The 19,949-nt window shown below is 39.8% G+C and overlaps 3 protein-coding genes across 4 annotated transcripts; all 3 read right to left on the bottom strand.

Moving 5' to 3' along the window:
- Nucleotides 1-5,069: 5,069 nt before the first annotated feature.
- On the bottom strand, nucleotides 5,070-10,274 carry LOC129098076 (SUMO-conjugating enzyme UBC9-like). 2 transcript variants are annotated; one of them, XM_054607031.1, is made up of 7 exons: nucleotides 10,175-10,274; nucleotides 9,588-9,673; nucleotides 9,333-9,416; nucleotides 8,783-8,855; nucleotides 7,999-8,108; nucleotides 6,983-7,062; nucleotides 5,070-6,471 (listed from the first exon to the last, which is right to left on the bottom strand). In XM_054607031.1, exons 2-7 carry the CDS (start codon nucleotides 9,651-9,653, stop codon nucleotides 6,408-6,410), a joined length of 477 nt encoding a protein of 158 aa, XP_054463006.1. In that variant the 5' UTR covers nucleotides 9,654-9,673; nucleotides 10,175-10,274; the 3' UTR covers nucleotides 5,070-6,407. The 2 variants fall into 2 exon arrangements, with proteins under 2 accessions (XP_054463006.1, XP_054463005.1); XM_054607030.1 differs by having other exon boundaries at nucleotides 9,923-10,271.
- A 2,162-nt stretch (nucleotides 10,275-12,436) lies between these two features.
- Nucleotides 12,437-15,364, bottom strand: LOC129098361 (3-mercaptopyruvate sulfurtransferase-like). The gene is made up of 2 exons (XM_054607354.1): nucleotides 14,670-15,364; nucleotides 12,437-13,275 (listed from the first exon to the last, which is right to left on the bottom strand). Exons 1-2 carry the CDS (start codon nucleotides 15,256-15,258, stop codon nucleotides 12,977-12,979), a joined length of 888 nt encoding a protein of 295 aa, XP_054463329.1. The 5' UTR covers nucleotides 15,259-15,364; the 3' UTR covers nucleotides 12,437-12,976.
- A 96-nt stretch (nucleotides 15,365-15,460) lies between these two features.
- On the bottom strand, nucleotides 15,461-18,655 carry LOC129098362 (3-mercaptopyruvate sulfurtransferase-like). Its single transcript, XM_054607355.1, has 2 exons — nucleotides 17,931-18,655; nucleotides 15,461-16,363 (listed from the first exon to the last, which is right to left on the bottom strand). Exons 1-2 carry the CDS (start codon nucleotides 18,517-18,519, stop codon nucleotides 16,068-16,070), a joined length of 885 nt encoding a protein of 294 aa, XP_054463330.1. The 5' UTR covers nucleotides 18,520-18,655; the 3' UTR covers nucleotides 15,461-16,067.
- Between the last annotated feature and the right edge of the window lie 1,294 nt (nucleotides 18,656-19,949).

Below are 19,949 nucleotides of genomic sequence, written 5' to 3'. Positions count from 1 at the left end.
TTTCCACTCGTAACCACATAGCCTGTGTCTGGGGCTTACAGGAAGCCTCGTGAAACTGTGTGTGATGGTGTGAGAGGACGGGCGGGGGGGGGGGGGGGGGGGGGGACTGTAGAGAAGAGCACCTCCTCCTGCTCACCACCAGCAACAGCTACCTGGACGCCATTAAGACAATAATTGCACCGAAAAACAAGAAATACAAAGCACACCACATCCTGTTTCAATCACAACGTAAAGTGGTTTGTATGAAGGGAAACTCGCACGTTGTCCTATGAAGTGGTTAATGTCAGTGAAACTCGGCTTAAAACTGAAAGAATCAGAGGATTAAAGTGGCTAAAGCTACCAGATTTAGAACCATGGGGTTATTAAAGTTACAAACACACACGCAATCAAATGTTGTACAGCGTCAAAATCACTGCTGTTACAGCCGCAACTGCTGAAGACGCATATATAAACATCTCATCTGCCTCTATAGCGGGAAAGAGGAAGGTTAAAGCAGCAGCCTGCTCTTTCACTCAAAGGTCACCAAACATTTCATTTCTGTAGCAACAGGCCTCAATAGATTTCCTCTAATTGTTAGTTTGCTCATCCATCGCAAACTGTTAATAAACTTCAGGTCTCAAACATAAGACACCTGGCCATGAGAGGGGACTAATATTTATGGGGCTGTATAGAAGTTATTATAAGAGGAGGCTTATAAAACCAAGAGATGATCAAGAAAATATCTATTTTTAGTTGAACCTTTTCTTGTGAGAGCTGCTGTTAAAAGAAGGTTGAATAGTTTGAACGAAACTGTTACGTGAGTGCACAATTTATGTTTCCCATCATTTTTGCAAATAGTGATTCCATTAATAGTGTGAGATTTTGTGGTACAGGATGCTACTGCTTTATCTGGACATCTGATTGGTTATCAACTTCAAGTCAAGGGGAGCGTCTAAACCACAACTGAATATGCCTAGGGAGGATTTTTCAAGTCATCTCATATCAAATAAAAAGTTCAGTCCCTAATTATCAACAGCGTCCTTTGTTCATCATACCAGGGCCTCTGCAATGCAACAATATATGATAAAAGACTAATGCGAGCTTTCCTGGAGATTTTGATTAACAAAAAGCATTTGTGCAAATGAATGTCAATCAAACTAAATATCGAAAATAAAGTCATGCTGCAGATGGAGTGGGAAGAAAAAGAGATGGTAAAACAGAAACATTTGTTAAAGTATAACAGTAAGTTAGGCACGGAATAGCTAAGATCAATGTTGGTGTCTACAAGTGCTCATCTCAGTCTTAAAGTTCAATGAAGGGCCATTGTGCAATGCTCATCCACGTTGTATGTAAGCGCTTTAACCACAAAGCATTCACGCATACAACAACAAATGTTGCAACACATTATGTTTGAAGCAGCAGCCGCCTTGTTTGGGTGCCTGAGTGGGTTTCAGGCCTGTAGTGGGCCAGAGGTTGATCAGATGCACTCACTTAGGTGTCAGCTTCAGCTTCAGCTTCAGCTTCAGCTTCAGCTTGCAGCGGTATGAGGAGAGACAAAGGCAGGGGAGGGCTGAAGTATGCAGAGGAGGGGCAACAGGAAGAAGAGCGTACATCTCTTACCTAAAGGTCAAAGACCGCCAAGCCTGAGGCGGGAAGCTGCTGAGGTGGCCGTAGTGATGTTTGTGCTCGGAAGGCAAAAAGAGAACTGTCTCCATCAACAGACCACAAACACAGGGGAGGGGGGCTGGGTGGTGGATAGGGTGAGAAGATGAGAACAATAACAAGGGAGGGCACACTCAAATTGAAAAACCTGTCTATAAAAAAAAACAATGGCGCAACTCTTAATTTTTACAGGTAGTCAATATGTTTCTGATTCAAAAACACTAATCCTGCTTTGTCTATTTAACAATTTAGGAAGGCTTAATTACAGTTAAGTTATTATTGTAATTCTAGAAACTATTGAGTCATAAATAAATAAATGATGATATAAAGGCTAAAAACTTATTCCACTATCGTTAACTCTCATGCCACTTATTCTTTGCTAAACTGAGACTGGCAAAAAACATGTGGAAATCATACCATTTAGCTTAAAGAAGCAAACTTTCTGTGCAAGAGTGAGGATGGTTTTGGTTTTGGTTTCATTATATTAAGCAGTAACACTGTAATACAGTGTAGAAACACACTGTAAAAGGCAAATTAGGAAGATGCATATACTTCTCAATAGTGAAGTGAAGTGTTGGCCTTTTTCCAATACCCTTTAATAGATCATCTGACATGATGTGTGACCTGCTTTATACTGACTTCACCCATAACGTTAGCTTCCTGTGAGTAACAGAGTTTAATCTATCTACCTAGATCAGTCCCGTCCTAAGATATCAGTTTATTGTTCGTTGTTGAGTCACTGTATCGACTTCAACCATTCCTCTCAAGCTCTTTATCTCTGTGTAGTAAAGAATGGATCAGTTTACTGATAAAGATACTCATCATCTAGGTCTGGTTTGGTAGGAGAGGCAGCAGGTTCTGACAAATAGCAAGTTTCAGTGGTTTTTGTTGAAACCACCTCCATCCTGCTGCCTTTACACATCACACACAGAGACAAGTAACCCCTTCAGCTGCTGCTAGCATTCAGCGGTTTAGGTCCTTCAGTTTTAGTCTGAGGTAGGGACTTCTTTGTGTTTTATGTTCCCTAAATTTGAGACAACACGTATCAATATCTCACCTTTAGGTAGGAGAAGAAAAAGGAAGTCAAAAACAATGAAAGTTTGATTTTGCTTAACAGTTTTTACAGTGTATCTAAATAAATGCACACACACAATATAAATGCTGCCGCGCAATAGCGCGCAACTGATAACCGTTTAGTTAAGCCTAAAGAAAATGTTTATCACAGATATCTTTTGTCAAACCAATTATCTTTCTAGTGCTGTTTCAACTCTCATATAACCCTCCTCTTGTTTGTTTATTGTTAAGCGACAAGCTAGCAACATGTATGTTTTCAAATCACACTTTATTATAGTTTTACTTCATTATATGTTACCCAAAGTGTTAATCATAAGGTAGCTGTGTGTGATGTGGTCTCCACCACCTCACTTTATGTTGCTCTTTTTTTTCATTTCCGTCAGTGTCTTGTCGAGCTTCTGGTTCATGATGTTTCTCTCCGTCCACTGGACTGCAGACGAGCAACAGAAACAGATGTTAAGAACAGTGAAAAATATAATACAGCACATCAGAATAAACAAGACCAGAACAATAAAAGAACAATAGAGAGGGACAGGAGGAATGAACGTTCTACCTACCCATTTCATCTGTCTTGTGGCCGTACCAGAGGTGGGGGTCAGCAGGCCAGGCAGACCGAGGGTGGCTTACGTACGAGTCCCTGGAGAGGGATTTCCATGTTAAAGGAGCACCTAGAGACAGAGTGTTCAGTGGGGTGAGTTAAAGGGGATGGGAAAGTGAAGACGTGTTAAAAGGGAGTTAAATTGCACTGTCACACAGGTCGATCTGTGAGTCTGAACTTAGGCACAGCAATAGCCTACTTTGATCTCAATGCTAACGTCAACATGATGCTATGATGTCTATGTGTCAAAATGAACATGGTGATTTTCAGCAGGTATCATTTTTTACCATGTCCACCTGCTGCAGTTTGACATGATTAGCAAGTTTCATCATGCAAATGGTAGTGTTTAGCATTTGCAAGTCAGAACTAAGCACAAAGTTAGCTGAAGCTGATGGGAGGGTCAATGTTTTGCATGTCAAAAAGAATTGGACAAATTAATACTTTGACATGATAGTGCTACATAAAAAATGAAGATTGTTAAACCTTAACCTCAAAGTTTTAATAGCCCCAAACAGAGTTTGTAGCAGTGCATTAAGGTCACAAATTTAAGATATAGTATGGGACATTGGTTGAGCCACTGAAGCGTACACATGTTGGATATATGCACAAAACTAGACTGAGTAAGTTAACTAGTCACACAGTGCACATGGCGAAATTCACAGGTGAATAATTCAGCAGGATAAGACAGATCATGTTTCAACTGCTCAGGTATCCCTTGATTTACTATAAATGTTTCCCATGTGGCCACTGTCTATAAAGTAATGTTAATTTCATGTTAGTCTAACAACATATGGGCAGCAGAGTATTGAACAGCTGAAGACATATTGTGAAACCCACAAAATACCATGGTTATTTGAATATTGAAGGAGGTCTTCACATATTTAAAACATACAAATAATGCACAGACCTGGAAATATGTTGGTGCGAAGACAGTGGCCCAAGCTGTGATAGCTGTGTGGGTTCGAACAGGCTGATCTAGGATCAGCATAGTGAGGCAGCGGCAGGGACGGCACCTGAAGGCTTTCTACTGGCCTCACCTACGGAACAGCATGTTCAGAGGAAATCATAACTAACAAGAACATACACATTGTTAACCTGCAGCAGCCGAAAAAAGAGAGAAAAACAATTTCCTCACCTCTGTCTCTGTCTGATTTTGCGTGTTTTTGGCCAATTGAGGTCATGGTGACATAATAAACCGCAGGAGAGGTGAGTCAAAACGAGAGGTGTTAAATTTCTTAAGAATGTCATGCAAGACACCCGAGAACATTACATCAGGTTGCACCTCTGGACATGAAAAAAAAAAAAAACATAAGACAAAAACTGACATTTGATAGAAACAATCTGCTTAAGCCTTGGCGTGCAAAAAAACTGTATACTGCACACATATGTATTTTTTGCACCATTATTGGGGTGTTATTTGCTATTCAGAGTCATACGCTTACGGCTTTGATGTCAATGGAGTGCAGAAATCAAGGAGACATTCAGAAGAAGGGTTTGTGATGATGTGCAGGATGAAAACTTTGAAATCTGTTAAATTTTAACCTCATACTTTCAAGTCACCAAGAAAAATTGGCTACTTTTGATACACTACCAGTGAAAATACAGAAATGCCATGGGGTTTGCAAAAGAACACATTCTCCATCATAAGACAGATACGTGAGGTGGACTGAATGTTAATGCATTCCATATATCATTTGTTATTTATCAGTTTTCGAAACCAACCCAAACTCAAAAACAAAACATTTTTCATTTCTTTTATTTAACTTTATTTCACAATTGTATGCCATTTATTGTGTTCTTTGTTATAATACCACACACAAATGTCAACTGGCTAAAACAATATAAAACATAACTTCCACAATTTGTCATTATTTATATTATGTACATGCACTCATATACTTAGAGGCAAAAAAATCTCAGGCCTTCGTTTTCTCTCAAGTGCACTTTCGTCTGTCTTCCCTGCTGGTTGAGAGGCCATTCCAATGAGGATCCTTCAGCTTCTGTTTACCAGATGGACTTAAAGACGTAATAGCATTTTGGTTTGTACAGGTTTGTATTCGTTTTGTGGGCATTGTGGGAGAAAAAAATAACCAAAGTGATGGTATGCTATTTATAACCAATCAAGAGCTGACACGAACACACACACACACAGCAACAGTTTTTGTTACTTTTACAATGCAGCATCTCATCTCATCCTGTAGCAGTTTGGGAAGCAGATGACAAACTAGAGTTGAATGTGTCTGAAGTTCAATACTGTGCCTGACAAATGGTTCACTCCCTGGTGGATTCACAGAAAAAGAATCTGAACACTAATGTAATCTTAGCTCCACTGCAATAAAAGATAATTTTGACTCCTTGGTGGAAGAAACGCCCTGACCCATGTGACAAATTTACCTCTTATCACTCTTCCGTTCTCTGAGGTGGACAGAGCACCACTTCATCACTTCCTGCCAAGATATCTTACAACCAATAAACAAGTGCCAGGATTGTCTTTTCCCTAAATTAATTGTATTTTTTTTTGATGGTTTTCTAGGAACTCAGAAGTGAGGGATGTGTGGTAGGAATGAAACAAGGGATCAGGAGCACAGTGGGAGGATTGACTTCCATTGTGCATTTGACTGCTTTAGCTCAGTTTATGCTCCTAATAATGAACTATCTACAATACTTCTGGGTTTGATAAAACTGGAAGTTTAAGAATAAACAAAATCTCCTCCTCTGCCAACGCGGACTGAACTACACACAGAGTGGTTTGGACATTTTAATTCTACAGCTCTGTTGATGGATTACTATGACTTATAGTATTAATGTGGGCATGAATGAGCTCATGACAAAGTAGTTATAGGATCATCATCAGCTATGCATTAAAAATGCAGAAATATTTCTTGAAGATGATCAAATTGGGATCGTACTGAACTTTTGTTGTTTATAAAAGAAAGGAAAAAAGAGAGACAGGCTGTCTTGTCACCTGTGTAATAGTATGATAATACTCAAAATGGGATTCTTATTGGAGTGGTCCGTCAGGTGCTGCCTGCCTCCTGTTTGTAACCTCCATCAGTTGAGGCTGCTCAGGTGGGAAAAGGGCGAGCTCTCCTCTCTATGTCGGGGCAAACTTCTTGGCCTGTGCTCTTACCCGCTTCTCATAATCCATCCTGTTCTGACTGAAACACAAAAAGAAAAATACATTTATAACCATGCTGATGTCAGTCAGTCACAAGTTCATTTAGAGGTACTATTTCAAAACAGATAACATATGAGTGTATAAAGTACTGAAAGAAAAGGAAACTTGTCTTTCTCCTTTTGTGCTGTGACTTGCCTTTGGTTTCAAAAGGTCTGTGACCTGACTTATTTTAGAAGAGGAACACTGCCCTAACAATTCATGACCTTTGAATAAAATTACGACTTGAACCAAAATTGGAATAAACCAGAAGCTTAATATCTTCAAAATTAACTTGAGGATTCATTTCAAGATACAAGTATCTATGTCTTTATTCCAAACCAAAAATATATGATATCAAACCCTATCCCCAAGTATTTTCCTTTGCTGAGTGGAAAAAGGAATACAATTTGTGGTATGCAGCAAAGAAACACTACAATATTCCATTGTAAATGTCAACTTTCATTCAGGCTTCAATTAGGCTATTTGGTGGGTTAGTTCATGAAAGCAGTTACCAGTAAATTGTGTAAGCCTCTGCTTGTGCGGGGTCTTGGATGTTGGGCTCATTCAGCAGCTCCTGGATTCCCAACAGGATCTGAAAACACAATAAAAGATCCTCCAGTCAGACGGCATTTCTTAACAGCAGTCACCCCTCCTGGATCTACGGCTGGGCTGCCCTGTACATCTTATGGTGGCTGTAGAGTGACAATGTCACGAGGAACCAGCAGATGTGTTTCCGTATCATTTGTGCAGATGTATAATTAACCAACTTTCAGTTCGTAGTTGGATTCTATTTGCACCATTTTACCATCTGTTTGTATTTAGGCGACTGTATATTGTGCTTCTTCATTTGTGCATGGATGTAGTCATGACAAAGAGGAAGATACTGACCATCAACCACACACAACCTGCAGGTCTGAATAGAACAGTAGGTACTGTGTAATATTTTGTGTAATAATATAAAGTGAAATATAAGCTGTAATTGCCCTGGTTCCATACGTTCAGTCACTGCAGTGTACAATTCACCTCTTCAAGAAGTACTACCCTGAGCCTTCCTCGTTGCACTTATTGCATTCGTATTAGTTGTTGCACTTATTGTATTCGTATCAGTTCGTTGCACTTATTGTATCCGTATTTGTTTACTGCACTTAGCCTATTCGTAGTAGTTTGTAGCACTTATTGTATTCGTATTAGTCTGTTGCAATTATTGTTTTCGTAGTAATTTGTTTCTGCACTATACTTTTGCTCTGGTTTATGCTTTAAGATGCTTGTTTAAGAAAGGAGATGCACTTATGGCTTCTGGTGACTAGTAGTTCTCTTGAATACCTATGTTGAATACACTTCCTGTAAGTCGCTTTGGATAAAAGCGTCTGCTAAATGCCTGTAATGTAATGTACAATTAATCAATATTCACAAGGCAACCGGCCACAGATTGCATAAAGCCTGATTGGTAAACAAAACAGGTTAAAAGTGAACAGACAAACTCCACCGTTGATACGAGTATTAGAGAGAGACTGTTGAGTGTTCAGACCTGTTTGATGGTGATGGCGGGCCTCCAGTCCTTGTCCTCCTCCAGGATGGACAGACAAACAGTGCCGGATGGGTAAACGTTTGGGTGGAATATTGGTGGCTCAAACTTGCCTGAGTGGAAGTCATTGAAAAGAGAGTGAGAATTCTAAAGCTTGAAGCAAGACTGACATGGGAAAAGTTAAGGTTTTAATAACATAGTAAAATAAAGACATTGTAGAGAACCGTTATTATCTAAAATCAATATCTCTAAAACACAAGAGGATCTGTGAAAGTCCTGTCATTTAGGGGTTTTTTTCTCCCATGAGAAGATGGAGCAATTTTCCTCACATCCATCTACCAACATGACTAATCAAACAATAGCTTTGTTCAACATCTGATCTGAATATCCTACACCCTTAGAATATTCATGTCTTATTAGCTCCATAAAGCTTTCATTAAAAGTTTCTTTATTTGATAGTCAGAGCATTAATATATCAGCAAACAACTTGCTTTGCAAACATATAGTGGAGTAATGTTTACTTGAGCAGAGAAAGAAGTCGCTCTCTAATTTCTAAAAAATAGCTTTCCACATTCACAAAAAAAGGTCCTTTATATTTAAAAATTCTGTCATCTTTTGCTCAGTGTTCATTGTTTACACAAGGTGGTGTAACGACTAAACCAGATATAACAACCAGAAACTCTTATTTTCTGAGCCGTTCCTCTTTATGTTGAATAGACATCTATCTGTAAATGTCTGTCAATTAACATGAAATGAAACTATGCAACAGGTGTGGAGTGATACTCACATTTTGGTGGTGAGGAAGGGTAGTCATCTTTGAACAGCATTCTGAGTTTATAGAGTCCCCCCTCCCACAAGGTCTAAAGAAAAAATAAGGAAATAATTGCTTTTGTAAATCTGAAAGGACATTAAACAACTGCAAATCACTAAACAAAAGTAAAAAGATAAAAGAACGACCTTAAAAATATTTGCATTTTTCAATTTGCCTTTCTTTGTATATTTGTACATCTAATGTAAGATTTAAAAGGTAAAATGACCTTCATGTGTTACAATTTCTTGCTCATGTATGTTATTTGAGTGGCATATATCTATGTTGCTATTAGCTAGATCTAAACAGAAAGAGGGCAATAAGCTTGCTGCATCACTTAAGAGTCATTTAACATGCCACATGATCTGGTGACAAATGCACAACAGAGATATTGAACAACTGGTTGCAATGTGTGTTGTTTAACATGCAGAACTACATCATAAATACTAATGCATAGAAAGGGTTTACTGCTGGTCATTCTGGAGACATGTGAGAGTAGCTGGACCTCTCTAATATGTAGCTGACTTACTCCTTTCTTCCCTGGGATTGCACACTCCCAGTTCATCAGATTCATGGTTCCATCGGGATTCTTTGTGGGCACAGCAACAAAACCCTGTATGGTTTACAGGACACAACACATCAATGGCCTACCTGGGTGCTGGTGAACTCAATGTGAATCTACTTTGTGTAAATGCACTCATGAACTTTAGGTAGTAATCATATGAAATATAAGCAACTGGTGAAAAAGTTCCTATTAAACTAGGATGGAAATGTTGCAGCTTACAAATGGGTGGTCTTTTCTCCAGGCTTTACGCTCCTGAGACAGTCTGCTAAGAGCGATGCCAGACATTGCTGCTCATCAACGCCTCCCTGTGGAAAAACAACCCAAAACAGATTAATTATTCAATTACAAATGTCCACGTACAAGTATTGTAGCCCCCCAATGCTTCTTCTGAGAACAGCAGTAAACCTTGGGAAATGTCGTCGAAGTGTATTTACGTTGTTTATGGGACTAGTATGTGTTACAGGGTACATCTGGCCGTCGTGCGTTAATTCCTTAAAAGGGTAAAATCTACAACAGCAACAAACGATGGACGGCGTCATTTCACCCGAACTTACCTTTTGTTTTATTGGGCTAACGTTAAATACCAGAACTACGTGGGTTCGAGAACGTCGGCGTGAAGGCTTCGCTAACGCTAACGTTACTGCTGCGTTAACGGCGGCCGAGAAAAACACACCCTTCGACGTTCAGAAACCAAACTACTGGGCCAGTTAGGGCGTAAATGACCAAACGGAGAGAAACTACGAGTTCATCAACATCCCCCAAAACAATGTTATCGACATATATTGGTGTTATTTTGGACAATTTACCACAGATGTGTAAAACAATGTGACTCGCGACGCCGTTTCGACAGCTAGCCTATCGCAAGAAAGGACCCCAATTTGTTTATTTCGTCAGGACCTTCAGGCAGTTTACGGGATATCCGAGTGACGCACGTCATAGACGAGCGGCCATCTTTGTTGTGGCATTCGATGCGTACTGGGTAGTTCACGCCTTTGAAGGATTCAATCATTTTGATTCATGCCGCCAGTTCATAAACGAATCACCTTTAACGCCATTATTTGGTCGTCTTTTTTTTCACATTACCTGTCTTTAACTCATAATAGATAGATAGATAGATAGATAGATAGATAGATAGATAGATAGATAGATAGATAGATAGATAGATAGATAGATAGATAGATAGATTTTTTTTTTTCATGTCATGCACAGAACGTGCCCAACCCTCATGGGTTTACAAGACACCAACAATACAGCTGCAGTGGATCCACATCTCATCAAGTCACATTTGATTACAAAACAACCGGTTGCTTAGTATGAATTATGCGTGTGCACTATAAAATGTTATTCAAAGAGCAATATACAACATTCAGAGCATTAATATGTTAGCAAAAAACTATTTATAATATGTAATAGTGGAATGTCTAGCTGGGTTGCTACGTTTTAATAGAGGATGAAGCCCATAGACGTCCCGAACACAGCATGTAAGAAATTACAGGCACAGGTTCTCAGGGTCATATGGTGATGATTGAGAGGGATTTTTTTTTTACTCTCAACATTGTTCTGTTTATTCTGGATAATCCAACTCATTCTAGTTTTGAGCCCACTAGTGTGTCAGTGGGTGAGGGTGAGAAGCCAAATATATACTGATGAAGCTTCTGTCAGTCACAGAAATGTTTGATTAGTTTTTAAGCATTCATAAACTGTATATAAGAAGTAGACGTAGTCATTATGATGTCACCTGATGGCTTATGGACTGCTGTTTTGAAGCCTGGAGTTTGGGGTTTTGGCCGTCGCCGTCTTGGCTTTTTGCAAAAAGTGAAAGGGAAGTGACTATAATTTACTCTGCTTTATGTTCTATTTTACTCTGAATGGGACCATCATTTACTAAATGAACATCAAGATGTATTGAAGAAGACCAGATCTATATATCAATTGAGACCATAAACTAATGATTACAATGTTTACTGAGGTAATAAAACAAGTGAAAAGTCGGGTAATTTTCTCATAGACCTCCATACAACAAAACTTTTTTTTGCAACCAGTCCCCTGCAGCCAGCTAATAAGTGAAAGTTTAAGACACTTAGACATTGGCTTCACTTTTCAGAACTGTAGGTTGCCACCTGTAGGAAATACATACCTCTGCAGAGACAGTAAGCAAAGTCCAAAACTAGAGAAGAATTGTTCAAAAATATGGATCGTTCTGTTTTTCCCAGTGGTAATGCTCTTTTGTTCTTCTCTTTTTTCCCAAATGGCACATAGCAACAGCTGACATCATACACAATAGTTAAAGCAACACATTACTTGCTTTATTTTACAGTTCAGAGGTGGCAATGCCATATTGACTGTAACAAAAGACATTGATGCAAGTTGAAACAAGTGCAAAGCTCTCACTGCAATCTTCTAAACAACTCTGAAACTAGGACTCTTGCTCAGACATTTAGAAGTTATTTTTCACATTAGTAGACATTTCTGGTCCTATGAATTAATTATTGAACATTGTACAGTTACACATGATAGCCTACTACCATGGTGTAAAAAAGCTAAAATATATAAACTTTGTTGTTTAAACCGGGCATATTGCCAGACACCTCAAATCCAGCACAGGAACCGGTCTGAACCGGTTTTGATTTCCTCTGCGTCAGCATCCAAATTTTTTTTATTTTCTTTGTTTGTTAATGTGTTGTGTCTCTAAAGCTACACCATTTTCGAAGGCTTCATTACCTGCCCTATTTTTTTCATTTGCTGGGTTCACAAGATACATTTTAGTAACTTTGTAATGATAAAAAATATTATGAAGTGAAAACAACATAAAAATACAAATGAAAAAATGATTTGACTTACAACAAAATAACTATTATAACTATTATTTTCTATAATCCCATGAATTCCGAGGAAGACTTGGTCAATGTCTATTTCCTCCATGTACAGTACTTTTCCCATCAGTCTTCCATGGCTTTCTACCAAAGCTAATATTTACTTTTCTGGTTACTGAATAAAATAGTTTTTCCTCCAAGTCATGAGCTAGATGTGTTTTAAAGGAAAAAAAGATATGACACTGTACCCATGTGTAGCATAACAAAACAACGACATCACGATTTATTTCAAAATTTGTTTCAAAATAATTCATCAATACATCATCAAGAAATCACAAAGTGCTCGTCTTCCAAGAACCCAACATCCATTATCTTAATACCCTCTTGGAGCAGATGTATTTATCTCTACCATCGTTAGCATTATGATATATAATAGTGAAAACCTTTACCATCATGTCATTTCACAATATTGTAAACTTTTCTACAATATACAACTATTGTCCTATTGAGGAAAGTCAGATAATTTGCATAAGTAGAGGAGATTTTCATTACAGGTTTCTACCAGCTGCTGAAACTTGGACCCGTTAAGTTGATAATTAAGTTTCATAACGAGCTCACTGTGCGTGCAGCCTTATAAAGTCTAAACTATCTCCTCAGTATTAGTAGAAAGAACACTGTGAGACTAGTTTTATAGTGTTGATCTATTATTCTTGTTAGCAGCAAAAACACTGCTTTCCCTTGTAACAGTAACACCACAACCTAGCTGGTAGTAATTCACTGCCTTTCCTCTTTTCTTCACACTTTTTTTCCCTCTCCCTCTGAGATGATATGCTCCGGTGATGCCCTTTTAAACCATTCAGACCAGGAGCCGTCATAAACACACACCCCAGGGTGCCCGAGCAGGTGAGCTGCCAGAGCCACATGACACGCTGTGACACCGGAACCACAGGAAGCCCAGAGTGGTTGCTCCAGGTCCACCCCCGCCTCTCGGAACAGTTTGGACAGGCCCTCGGTTTCCAGCTCCTTGCCAGAGGCGTCCAGGAACGAAGTGAACGGCATGTTGATCGAACCATGGAAATGTCCCGGCAGTGTGTCTGTGAGGGTGAGACAGAGGAGTGAGAAACATTGTGAAAATGTGAGGCAATAATTAAAAAAAAGAAAACACCCCTCAAGGTCTATTTATTAGATTTTTTCAAAGGGCTTTCAGCCACATCCCATGGTCTTCATTAGCAGACAGAGTTTGCTTAGAGATGGATTAGTTGTCATCGATGACAGTTCATATCTATTATAACCAAGCAAACTCATTCTGCTGATGAAGACCATGAGATGTGGCTAATAATTCTGGAAGGAATCTAATAAGTTTTTATGTTTTTGTTTGTCAAACTAACCTACTACCATAAGCTCGACATTGTGTTTGATTTAACTGTACAACAGCAAATAAAACTAGATATCTGAAATGACACTTAATCAAGTAAATAATCAGTTATTTTGACTCATCACAAGATCATAAATTATGTCAACATTAATTACAAAGTATATTCAATACATATGATACATAAGAAAACCATCATGTAGCACTATAAAAAACAAATATGTGACTGCTTAATTCATTGCTAAAACTTGTATAATGTATTATTTCCATGCAACAGACACTTTGTAAAGAACATTTTGGAAATAACATTTAGCTGTTTTACATGCCCAATTCTATAAATGGTGTACTTAACTATATCTGCATATTGGGGTCCCTGAACAGTCTTGCAATTGCATGAAAGCTGAGACTCTTGTGGATCCAATGAGCCCAGTTGTATTTATGTGTGATGACATTAGTCCCCATAGTATTAAACATAGTGATGTCATTTTTTTAAACTCACTGCATACCTGTTGTGACCTCTAGGATAATCACAGCCTTTTGAAACTTAACAACCACAAACTACAGACACCTTGGGCACACAGAAGATTAATGGCTTTCCTATTTTCATTGACAATAAGGAGGTTTCTAAACAGTTTTCAGAACATTAGTGCTCGCCATCCAATCGCAGAAAATGCAATTCTTGCCTACGTCAAAAAGTTTCTTAAACCGAATCACAGCAGGACTTTTTCTATGGTATTCCTCAAGGTCTTGGCATCTTAATGTGGTAATTTGGAGGGAAGTTTGATCTATTTTAACAATTCTCGAGTTGTAATTTATTTATTTTGCACAAAATCTGTGTAACAAATGATATCAACCCCCCCACATAATAGAGCACTGGAATGTCCATCATATCCTTCTATCATTGTGTCTTATGGCCTTTAAACTTTCACAATTTATATTCATTGTTTATTTTTATTTCTGATTTATGACAAGTACAACTTGACCCACTCTGCTGAGCTGCATTTCAATATCATCTCAATGTTTACAGCTTTCACATGATGTACACCACGTCTATGGGTCATCTACTGTTGACCTTCTATCCCTATGTGGGTCTCTGACATTACAAGTCCAGCTCACCGTCTCTGGGCTCCGGCTCAGTACCCCTGAACCTGCCTGCAGACCTGGCATCCACAACCTGGACCTCCTTGGTCCTGATGTTCTCCAACACATCTTCATAGCTCTTGACCCACGACTGATTCAAAGTCGCCTTGAACTCTCTACACTCCGGCTTGGAGTAGTCAGACGTCACCTGACGGCCGTCAGTCAGCCAGTTCTTCATGCCGCCGTCCAGCACCGACACCAGACTGTGTCCGAACAGCCGGAACATCCACCAGACCCGGGGCGCGCCGAACGACCCGAAGTCGCTGGTGTCATAGACAACCACATGCGTGTCGTTCCCGATGCCCAGCTCTCCCACGTACCGCGAGAAGTGGCTGGAATTCGGCAACATGTGATCCAGCGCGGAGCTCTTGTCGCAGCAGTCATCTATGTCAAAGAACGAGGAGCCCGGGATGTGCTTCTGGGAGAACTCCGCTCTCGGGTCCCGCTTCGTTTTCGGGAGATACCACGAGGTGTCGAGGATGCGAAGTTTGGGTCCGACCAGGTTGTTTCTGACAGCATCTGCAAGCCACTGAGCCGACACCAGAGCGCGCGTCTGTGCCGCCATGACGGGGCGCGGGGAAAATACAAGGTCCGAGCGCTAGAGGGAAACGCTCCTGACCGAGACACGGGGAGGGGACACGGGAGGGGACACGGGGAGTGACGGCTGCGAGCTCAACTGTTGATGTTCAACACCAACTGGTTTATACAACCAGACATGACATTGGAAATGAAAAAGACTTTCCTTTTAATAAACAAGTCAGTGTGGATATAAAAAAATAGATTACATTTAAATCACATATCAAGATTCTTTGGAACAAAGTGCATTTACCTGCTTAAGTGGTCATTAGTTTATAACTGAGATAGAGGGCATGCATATATTTTTTAAAAGTGCACTTCCTCTAAAGCACCACCAGGTTGTGCCATTTCTTAATAAGGTGCTAGAGTGGCAAAAAGCTTTTCATATTCAAGATTTAGCAGGAAATATGTCAAATAAGCCAGAAAAACAAGTATTCTGTTATGGTGTTCTGGCAGCACCAGCAGTCATTTCTTTTCACTTGTTCCAACATATAAGAAAGCTGTGACTTTCAATCCAACAAAAGTCAAATTGAGTTCAAACTTGCTTCTAAGCTGCCAACAAACAGTCCTTTATCAAACAGCCTTGTTTCACAATCAAGTATAGAATGTGTGTTAAATCCACATTCAAATCCTCTAACAAGCACACACAGCATAGGTTTAAGGTGCATATCTCTGCTTATTTCTGGATGTTAAAATATTTATGATAAGGCTTAATGTGCGATAAATCATTCAGTAACACAAAGTGATTTTGTTAAATGCTGATTTGTAAGTGAGACTTTGTCACGTCTTCGGCCTCCTTCAGAGCTTGCGTTTGACATCGGAGACAACATGCTCCGGTGGAGCCTTGGTGAACCACTCGTACCAGGAGCCGTCATACACAGAGGCCCCTGGGAACCCGCACAGATGAGCCGCCAGCACCATGTGACAGGCGGTCACACCGGAGCCACAGGATCCACAGATCGGCTTGTTCAGGTCTACTTTTGACTCCTCGAAGAACTTCTTCAGCTTCTCCGTGGAGAGCATCATGCCGTCATCATCGAGAAACTCAAGGAAAGGCATGCATTGGGAGCCGGGGATGTGACCCGGCTGGACACCTGTGGGGCGATGACAAATTAGTTACAACAGTTTCAGTTATTTCACAAGAGATTTTCTGAAGGATATTTGTGTCTTCCTCCATGCTCAGGAGCAAAACACATGATGTCACCTATTTCTGTGCACCAATCATGATTTAGCACCATTTGGATCTGATGACAGTTGTGTGGCTGTTTGCTTCTGTTGCTAGACAGTCAAATTAAACACACACCATCCTGATGAAGCAAGGTCCTGAAGAGTCTTTTGATGCAGATGCATACTGTTTTAAGGAATCATAATCTGCAAAGATGCATTCAGATCTTTGTAGAAAACCTATTTTATATCCATCACCTCCACCTGCCACTATCACTAAATATTAAGATCTTTTAACCTGAACAATCTCATGAAACAAAATTGACTTTTGAATAAAATTCCTTTGAACAAATTAAATTCCAACAAAACAATCACAGCTGTTAAGTGAATAATATATGGATAATGTGATGAAATCTAAAGAAATAGCCGGCAGTATATGTGAACTTTATGATGCGGATTGACATTTGCAGTGTTGCTACAGTCAGTTTAATGACTTTTCATCATTGTTTTTAGGGGTTGTGAGCACGGTTTCTCTTTTCTATGGGGCCCTTGGTGTATTTTGCAGCGATTTTGATGCTGCGCCGGGCAATTTATGCTGTTAGCTGACTCACACCTATCTTCTTTATTTCTTCCAGTTAATCCCATCCTAGTTGCCAAATCTCGATGTGTGAATCAATCGACATGACAGAGACCGAACTGTGCATGGTTACTGGGTACACTCAGCGTTGACAGGGATGACAAGACAGTAGGTCCTGCAAATAGGGCCAGGTGAAAATTCAATACGGTAATTAAGTATCAAACTCAGATAAAACAAACTTTTTCCTCAATCTGATTACTCTGTATTTGTGTGCATGCATGTAAACATAGTTTTAAACGGGATATTTATTCACTTATTTCCACTAAAATTTCACTTTGATATGTTATTTTAATGTTGCACTAAAGTTCTTAATTGAATGAGAAAATACTTAGTACCAGTGAGTATACAAAACAGGCTCGGCGAAGTGTTTATTTCATTTTGACTATACATTGAATTATCAGGAAACATGCTTATATATATGTCATTATAAAGATATGAAATTACCCATTTAGATAATGTTGGCCATATCGTCAGCCCTAGCCGCAAACATTAAAAAGGTGGCAGTAAAGTAATTGTATTTCCATACAATCCTAATACACTACATAGACTTTGACTTTATGACCTGCTCTATTGACAGGTATCAGTGTAAGCCGACACCAAGCTCTTATTGTGGTATGCAGCTGCACTAGTAGTTACCCACAATGCACAATACCACTTAAAAACTGAACATAAAAAAAACTTGTTTAACTTTAAAGTCATAAAATCAGCCTTTTAAACACAATTTAAAAAAAAAAGTTACTTATGAAGTTCATGGTGTTCATAAAAACAAAGCATATGACCCAAGTTCCAATAACAAATGCCCGCCCATAAGTTCACAAAAGCTCTTAATAATAACTAATACATGTAAATAAAAACCATACCCTCTCTTGGTTCTGGTTCTCTCCCATGAAACCTTTCACGGGGCCGCACATCCACGACCTGGAACCGCTGAGACGCAATATTCTCTGTGATGTCCTCAAACGACTTCACCCAGGAGCGGTTCATAGTGGCGGTGAAGCGCGCTGCTTCAGGCCTGGTGTGCGCGCTTGAGGCAGGGTACCCCTCCCTCACCCAGTCCCTGAACCCCCCGTTAAGCACCGACACTTGAGGATGTCCAAACAACCGAAACATCCACCAAACCCTGGTGCAAGAAAATGCTCCAAAGTCACTGGCGTCGTAAACAACCACATGGCTGTCAGTCCCGATGCCCAGGTTCCCCACGTAGTCTGCGAAAAACTGCTCGGTGGGCAGCGTATGATCAAACTTTGAGTTCCTGTCCGAGCACTCGTCTATGTCGAAAAAAGACGCTCCTGGGATGTGAGATCGTGCAAACTCCTTCTTGCCGTCTCGTCCCATCATCGGTAGGTACCAGGACGTGTCCAGGACCCGCAGACGCGGTCCGACAAGATTGCGGTTGACCATGTTTGCGAGCCATTTAGCAGTAACAAGGGCTTGAGTTTGCAACCCCATGTTTACACGACAGTCCAGAGCCAACTGATTTCAAGCTCTCCCCTTTGACAAACAACATGCAACAAATCGGTGCGTTACCTCCTCCGAGTGGTCACGAGTGTGGAAGATGAACGGATTAAAACGGATTTGAAACAAGAAAAAGAATACAGTACCAAATGTAAATCATTGAGTTTATTTTTGTTTACGTCTCTCTTCTCCCAGCACCACATCATAGTCATAAAAGCGTCGGGCCCACAAAGTGTGATCACTTGAATCTTTTCATGTTCACAAAAGTCACACTTTACTGTATGATGTCTTAACCTCGACATAATCCTGCTTCTTCCTGTACATCATTTTAACCTAGCTTTTCTTTTAACTCTATAACCTCTTCCCCTTTTCTCTGTTTGACACCTTTCCTTCAGTCTTTTCTGTCTAACTAGAAATAATAATTCAGGCTGACATTTTAGTTTTTAGACTGGCAGGGTCCACGTTACAGCAATTAACCAAGCCACACAACGGTATAATTGGTTTTTTTTGTTACAAATGTGTCCCATGACTGAAAGAATGTCCTCTTATGCCCTCTGGTATTCTGCTGGCTCACTGTCATGCTGTCATGATTTAAAATTGAACAGAACAGAGCCCTTGTTATTGTTAATACCTGTGGATTTCAATACTGTGAAGTGAAAATGTCCACAGTAAAGGAAATAAAATTAAATGACGAATTCAATTTGTCAGCAGCACTTTACTCATTTGCTTTTTGCTTCAATTTGAGTGAACTGTCTTTGATGTTATACCTCTTATATGATCAGGGGCTACTTGTGTTAATTGCTACTGAAGATATTCAATATTTCACACATGTTAACATCAAGCCTTATATGTGAGAGCTTGACGCTCATATTTAGTTTTTAACTGAATGAACAACAAGGCATATATCCACAAGTATAGTTAGCTGATTGATGAATTCTATTCACACTTGAAGCAAAAAACTTTATTACCCCAAAGTTTGCTCTTAGGAGCAAAAGTTTATATGAGAGAGTGTTTTACCTGTATTTTGCTATACATTTTGTTACCACATAAACTGATGATTTTTCTAGTAAGAATTTGAAATGTAGAAGTCCCCCAGAAACACCATCAAAGGCTCAGGCTTAATATTAATATGGAGGCCAGGGGATTTCGGTCAAGTTGGTGGGTGAGGATGAAGTCTGAGGCCGGCTCTGAGTCTCAGGCCTCATTGCCCCAGAGTCTGTGGTAATCCTTCTCCATGAGATCACAAGGTTGTGGGGAGATGTCATGTCTTCGGGAATTAAGAGAAACCTCTCTGCCAGTCAAATTTGTGTAATTCATGCCCATGTCTGGTGCGTAACCTGAACTATTAACAACCTCGTGTTGTGACAGAGTAATTCCTGCCAGTTACGTCTGTGTCCCTCCTTGGTGGTGGCGAAATCCACTAC

This window comes from Anoplopoma fimbria, chromosome 11 (assembly GCF_027596085.1).
Source record: "Anoplopoma fimbria isolate UVic2021 breed Golden Eagle Sablefish chromosome 11, Afim_UVic_2022, whole genome shotgun sequence".
Taxonomy (NCBI): Eukaryota; Metazoa; Chordata; class Actinopteri; order Perciformes; family Anoplopomatidae; genus Anoplopoma; species Anoplopoma fimbria.
Note: the sequence above shows the minus strand (reverse complement) of the source record. Positions and strands in the feature narration are given on the sequence as shown.